We start from the raw sequence: 7,337 nt of genomic DNA, 5'->3' as shown, positions 1-7,337 counted from the left end.
CAGAGCATAGGTGTGACGTGACCACAGGGCAGAGCCACCCCCTCACACATCGTCAGTTGTGCACCTCAACATCATCGGGTGTTCCAGTCTTTATCGCAAGACACCCTCTGTTGAGGGAGGCCCACCACAGGCTGATCAGGCCTGGGTGTGTGTCAGAAGGTTGGTTCCTCCGTGGTCACCTAGGGGCCCAGATGGGATCCTGTCTAACTTGCTCTGTGCATCAGACGGCGAATCATCTTCTGTCTCTAACAGCTGTAATGCAATATATTAATATACAATGCTCGTAAACCCTGGCAAGTCATATGCTTGGAAATGATGGATTAAGGATACAGATTAAATATGACTCAGGCATGTAGTGTATTAAGGTTAACAGGGTCAGACTCAGGTCTACATGGATGAGACACGTATCTGATAGAAGACTGCCTAGGCATGTGGAACACAAGAATACTTAGCACCTCAGACTGCAGCACTGTACCCTGTCAGCAGGCATCTGTAAATGAACACTGTAATAATGGGTTGGCTTTTTTTGTGTCTCACAAAAAAAAAATATAAACGAAGGGCTGATATCCCTTCTTCCTCTCAGGGGTGAAAAGGTGACGGTAGGAAAATTGTCTGAAAGATCCTGTTCAACTGAACAGTGGAGGTTCCAGTAAATGGTGTTGATGTGGGAATACGCAGCCTCTCCGCTGGGACGTCTGCCTGCCAGATTACCCGGTGACTGAAAGGACTTTGTGGGATTACTGCACATGAGCCTGTCTGGAGGCTGAAGTGGCCCCACTCTACGTCTAGAGGGGGAGTGAAGGATGTTCCCTGGTGTCATCTCAATTCAAGTACATGTTGCTATAATGACAAAACCAGCTTGCAGTGTAGCGTGGCCTCATATTAATGTCCTGTCTTTCCAGCAAATTGTACCACCTGTAGGCTGGAAACAAATTCTGGATTCTGTGGTGTTTTTCTCCAGTGTCTATCAATGGCACAGTGACCTAAGTGCATGTGTGACGTCAGCTTTCCGAAAATAAAAAGCCTGCTTAATAGCCCAGAATACAACAGCATCACATACAGTATGTTAAAACACAAATGGCACATTTGCACTGAGTGATGGTAATTGGCAGCTCTTTTCTGTTTTTCCTGCATCATTATTGTCATAATACCAGACTGCAGTGCTAATGGTTTCAACCTGACAATGAGCATTTGCACATTTGTCTCCTATTCACTCTGTAAATGAGGATGACGATGCCTCCTGTACGCCTGCCTTACAATCATGCTAACAGCCTATCAACTAGTATTTAAAGCACTCTTCTTCAGTGTGTTTTCCCTTTTCTACGACAGGAACAGTGACAATATTCAGAAAAACTATGTTGCCAGATCAGACAAGCACTTTATTACTGCCATGAGAAACTGATTGTCAAAACGCACATAATCATAAGAATAAAAAGTATTAGCCATAAGCATCTTCATCATTCATTGACAAACTCCCAACGGTCCTATACTAAAATGCATTTACTAAAATTGTCTTGTCTTGTGATTGCCAAAGGAAATAAACTCCAGTGAAGGTCAGACTTCCCCGACAGCCAACTGTGCAAGATGCCAGCTGGCAGCATCAGCTTGAAACCAATGATGCTGAGAGCCATTTTCATTTTGCAGATTTCTGTCTGTATCGTTGTCCTTGATCTGTAATATTAACCTCCATGAAGTTCCTTTGACCTGTGAGATTTACAATGAAAACATTGTTGATTTGTGCTTTTTATTGCATATTGGTGTTTTAATTTTTGTGTCAACTTGTGTCATGATGTACTTGGATACCAGTCTGTTGGTATCTCTAGTTAGTGATGTGCAGTGTGTAAAATCTAGTTAATCACTAGCACAGATCTAGTGCTGCTAGTGTATCTTAATGTGACTGTAGGATAGTGTTAGAATAAAGATACATTTGTCAGTTTGCCTCTGACTTCAGCTCCTGGAAAAACAATAAATGAAATGTAATTTAGCAAGCAGCATTTCTTTCTTCTTCTTTTTTTTTTTTTTAAACTTCCGTTGCTACTTTAACAACATATTGGTTGGTTATAACATGAAAGTATTTACAAACAATTTTACAACACTCACTATGTGCTGCTGCTAATTGGAGTTCTGGGTCATTTTTGAGGTGATGATAAGGTTTGTCCTTCAGGAGTAGCAGGAGGTGCTCACCCTGGCATGTTAGTGGATTAAATGGTGACTGTGTCATGGATTAAAGCTCCATTCAAAAGCACAAGGCCTCCCACTGGCTGGCCTGAGAAGAGTTCAGAGACAGCTGAAGATACTTACATGAAGACAGTTACATTATACTGAAGCATCATGATAATATCCTAATTATAAATGATGGTGGTATGAGGTAAACACTATAGTAAAAGAAACTCATGAAAACGTTATTAAAAAATCATGAAATATAGTATAGTATGTCGTCTCAAATCATGAAAAAATGTCATAGTATAGTATATCGTCCCAAATCATGGAAAAAATGTCATAGTATAGTATGTCGTCTCAAATCATGAAAAAAAGTCATAGTATAGTACGTCGTTCAAAATCATGAAAAAAATGTCATAGTATAGTATGTCGTCCCAGATCATGAGAAAAAATGTCATAGTATAGTATGTTGTCCCAGATCATGAGAAAAAATGTCATAGTATACTATGTCGTTAAAAATCATGAAAAAAATGTCAAAGTATAGTATGTCGTTCACATTCATGGAAAAAAGTCATAGTATATTATGTCGTTCAAAATCATGAAAAAAATGTCATAGTATAGTATGTTGTCCAAAATCATGAGAAAATGTCATAGTATAGTATGTCGTCCAAAATCATGAAAAAAAGTCATAGTATAGTATGTCGTTCAGAATCATGAAAAAAAGTCATAGTATAGTATGTCATTCAAAATCGTAAAAAAATGTCATAGTAGTATGTAATTCATAATCGTGAAAAAAAAGTCATAGTATAGTATGTCATCAAACATTGTGAACAAATTCATAGTATGTAAGACAGAATTTCACCATAGTGCCATTGTATGGTATGACATAAAAACTTTCATAAAAACGTCATAGTACAGTTTGCTATAAAAACTAAATTTGTCAGAAAAAAAAAATCTGAGGAATTTCATAACATAGTATGACATAAAAAGTATCATACAAAAAGTCTTCCTATAGTGTCTATTCTTTCAACGTGAGGCCCACGAGTCATTGGTGTCCCTCAAAATCATTTTATGACTCCTAAACGTGACATGATTTGCTTGCACCATATTTCATTATCCGTGATCCATTCAAACATTAACCCATGTTTAATGGGTGGTTACCGCCCTCATGTGATAATGACGTATTAAAGGGAATGTGTGACTGGATGAACTTGTCAATCAGTGCATGGTGTGCATTATACTTCTTCAAGACAAAATCAAAAACATTCGACATTTCATCTTAGAAAACAGTATAAAACATTTTATTGAAAGTGTGATATGTAACAGACACAAACCTTTAAAAAAAACATCACAATACAAAGTGTGGATGAGCTGATGAGTGCATCCCCTTCTAAATCCCACGACGTTTACAGTAGCTAAAGCCCCCTAATAGAGCTGGAGGAGCTGTAGTTGAGCAGCTAAAGCTCGGCCGCTGACGTCAGTCCATTGTTGTGTGAGGCCAGAATGGTGCTAAGCAGGAGCAGCTTACTGTGCAGCCATGACTCCAAATGTGTACCACAAATGCACCACGGAATAGAGTCTAACAGAGTCAACTTATTACATATAATACATCACATTGCAGTAAAGTACATTCTTGGTTTTATTGTACATGATAAGAGAATTTCACATCAGACTCAGTTTGGATGATGAAGTCCAACAAACCAGAGAAAGCAGCCACTGAAAATCCTACAGAGACAACAACACTGACTTTAAATCAAAGACAACCTGTGCAGGTATCTCAGTGACACACGTCACCATCACGTCATACATCAACATGTTCATCAGTCTTTGTCAGTGGCAGAGTCAAGGGATGCTGAGGGAAACGGATCGCCTCGCTGTTGCGCCGCATGTAGGCGTGGCCGCTGATGGGGTACCACATCTCCATGAAGGTCAGGTTGGCCACGGTGATGGAGCAGCGCCCCAGCACCTTGAAGCCTGACTTCCGGTAGAAGGGAACGAGGAAGTCCTCGCACATGAGCACCGCTCGGCGCACGTTGGGCAGGCAGCGGAGGTACTGCAGGTAGCGCCACATCAGGATGGGACCTTTGCCCTGCTGCCTGAAGGTGCGGTGGACGGCGAGGACGTGGATGTGGACGGTGGAGCCGCGGGGCTTGTGGAGAGTCAGCGCGTCCTGGAGCACAGAGATCATATTTACTGATCATATAGTGCTGAGTGAAACTGTGTAGCTCTCTGTTAAGTTTTTAGAAAGCCTTTTGCTTTCCCCCATGTGTGTAACCGAAATAAAAAAATATTAATTCATTCATATATATGATGATCGGATGTCAATGAGGAACTGGAAAGAAGCAGGGTGTCTTACTGTGGTGAGTCTTTCCTGGTCCCACAGAGAGCCGATGATAAAAGCCACCAGCCGGCCCTCCTCGAACCAGCCCATGGACAGCTCTGGACACAGTGTGAGGAAGTGACGCACCTCGTCCAGGTGGAGAGGGCACTCGCCTGACACTGAGATAAATGCTGAGAGACAGACAGACAGAGACAGAATGAGAAAAGCCGTGCGTAAAAATGGTTTGGCACTACTTTTACGCACGCTAATTCCGGTACAAATTGTCTAATGACATCTCCCTTTGTGTTGAGTAATTCATATTCAACATGTTTAAAAATGAAATAAAATAATATCTTATCAGTGACCTAATTAAACTCAAAAAGGAGAACTGGATTTGTCGATGCCACACATGGTTTTACGCACTCGCTATCAGTGCTTTCACTCGACGGATTTGTACTCCAGCTCCAGCAGAGCGGATTATTGCTTCAGTATATCACGGATAATAAGTGTGACTTACCTTCTCGTTCGATTTCAAACACGCTTATGGCATCCTGCGTGTTGAGCGGTCGGACTTCGCTCGCGGGGAGCGTGTGTCTCCTCTGGACACCGGGCGAAACAGAAGACGCAGGCTGCATTGGTTTGATGAAAGGCTGCGCGCCAACAACGGACATCCTACGGTTATTAACACTCTCCCCTCCAAAAGCACTTCCTCAGATGTCTCCTCGTCTCCCGCTGTGCAGGATCACCTCTGTGGGGCCCTGCGAGGAGAACAGGATGAGTTATGTCTGTATTTATAGGACAGCTTTCCAGCTCTGATCCAGCGGCTCATTTGCATTTGAATTATTTGATGTCAGTGAGTGAGTGAAGGTCAACACTGTGTGGGGCAATTTACCGAACCCTGCAATTAACTGCGTCTGTTGATGCTGTTTGGTTTTTGTCTCTATTGACAGATAATGATTTCCTATGAACGGCCACCTCTGGTGTCTTTATAGCAGCTCTGCCACGTATGTTCAGTGGGAGGCGCACTGACCCAGGATCAACACAGCTCACAAAACGTTGCTCAAAGTGACAGTAAAATGTTCACACTGTATTTCAAGACATCACAAGTAAAGGTTCAGTGCAGTCAATTCAAAGTACATCAGTGTCCTTCTCCTCCATCACCGCCTCCTGATACAAAGAATGAAACCCAAACACCTCACACTCTGATGTTTCCTCACACACACACACACACACACACACACACACACACACACACACACACACACACACACACACTTACCGGAGGATGTTGTGGTGACAGTTGTTCTGTTCTGCGGACTGAGCAGCTCTTCTCCTCTGTCTCTGTGTCACCTGCTGAACCACAGACGTCTCTCTTCATTATGAAGTGATTACTATGAGTCACATGATGAAGGATTACACAGGTTGTTTCCACAACTCGGCGCATTACCGTCTCGTTATCTCCCCTCTGACAGAGCACAGCGCGTTCACTTCGCTGTGTTTTGGACAAAATAACCTTTGTGAATATTAGAAATATTATTAGACTTTGATTCATTTTGACAGCCGTTATACCAAAAAGGAAAAATCACGATATTGATTTAATGAAGTGAGTAAGACAGGGCCGTGATCACATATTATAACCTGGGCTTGGGGTGACATACCACACTATCACTGTTTTTAAGTGCCATTCTCATGGAATACTATTCTATGATATTTGGCATATTATACTATGACTTTTAAAAAACTATTATTGTTCACATTTCCATGGCAAACTACACTATGACTTTTTAATAGCATTTTGTAAAACATATTATATCATGACTTTTTAAATGGCATTTTTCATGGCTTGACGTTCTATGAGATGTTTCATGCTATAGCCTATACTGAGACTTATTAGTGGCATTTTTCATGACATACTCTATTAGAACTTTTTTCATGGCATTTTTTTTATTACATACTATACTATGTTTTTTAGTGACATACCATACTATGACTTTTGTATCCTATATTATGATTTTTTTAAATGGCATATTACACAGACACATACTACACTATCGCTTTTTTAAATAGCTTTTTTTAAAAAAAACAAAAACAAACATATGACGTTTTTAATGGCATTTTTTTTACATACTATACTGTGATTTTTTTAATGGCATTTTTTATGGCATACAATACTTTGTCTTTTTTTAATGGCTTTTTTTTTTTTACATACTATAATGTGACTTTAAACATTTTTTAACACACTATACTATAGCCTAGTGTTTTATGACATTTTAATGACATGCTATATTATGACTTTTTAAATGGCATTTCTTTGACATACTATACTGTGTTTTTTTTTTTAATGGCATTTTCTTTTTCTTTTTTACATATAACTTTTTTTTAATGGCATTTTTTTTTACATACTATACAATGATGTTTTTAATGGCATTTTGTAATGACATACTTTAATTCTTTTTAATGGCTTTTTTCCCATACTATAATGTTTTTAATGGCAAACCACCCCCCCCCCCCCCCCCCCCCCCCCCCGGTTTGCCTTTAATGGACAGGACAGTGTGAGAAATGGGGGAGAGAGAGAGACAGTGGGGGGACGACATGCAGCCAGAGTCAAACTTGCAACCGCTGCAGCGAGGCATCACCTCTATACATGGGGCGCCTGCACTATCCACTACGCTACCGATGCCCCTGTGACTTATTTTTTTAAATGGCTCTTTTAGGGCAAACAATACCATGACATTTTATGAGATTCTTTTTTTAATGGCATACACATACTACATTATGGCTTTTTTAATAGCATTTTTTTAACATACTTTCACGTTTAATGGCATTTTTATGACACAATATACTAAAATCTTTTAAT

The 7,337-nt window shown here is 40.2% G+C and overlaps 1 protein-coding gene across 1 annotated transcript; it reads right to left on the bottom strand.

Moving 5' to 3' along the window:
- Nucleotides 1-3,460: 3,460 nt before the first annotated feature.
- On the bottom strand, nt 3,461-6,396 carry LOC126405340 (serotonin N-acetyltransferase-like). Its single transcript, XM_050069037.1, has 4 exons — nt 5,760-6,396; nt 4,998-5,238; nt 4,517-4,671; nt 3,461-4,330 (listed from the first exon to the last, which is right to left on the bottom strand). Exons 2-4 carry the CDS (start codon nt 5,149-5,151, stop codon nt 3,962-3,964), a joined length of 678 nt encoding a protein of 225 aa, XP_049924994.1. The 5' UTR covers nt 5,152-5,238; nt 5,760-6,396; the 3' UTR covers nt 3,461-3,961.
- Between the last annotated feature and the right edge of the window lie 941 nt (nt 6,397-7,337).

Source organism: Epinephelus moara, chromosome 18, assembly GCF_006386435.1.
Source record: "Epinephelus moara isolate mb chromosome 18, YSFRI_EMoa_1.0, whole genome shotgun sequence".
NCBI classification, from domain to species: Eukaryota; Metazoa; Chordata; class Actinopteri; order Perciformes; family Serranidae; genus Epinephelus; species Epinephelus moara.
The sequence above is the reverse complement of the archived record's forward strand: the minus strand, read 5'-3'. Positions and strand labels throughout refer to the sequence as shown.

Excerpts from the sequence above, each read along its gene's own strand:
- LOC126405340 (XM_050069037.1), bottom strand. The coding sequence starts at position 5,151 with ATGTCCGTTGTTGGCGCGCAGCCTTTCATCAAACCAATGCAGCCTGCG. Across the intron at positions 4,672-4,997 it reads GTTTGAAATCGAACGAGAAG|CATTTATCTCAGTGTCAGGC; the intron begins GTAAGTCACACT and ends TCTGTCTCTCAG. Across the intron at positions 4,331-4,516 it reads ACCAGGAAAGACTCACCACA|GACGCGCTGACTCTCCACAA; the intron begins GTAAGACACCCT and ends TCTGTGCTCCAG.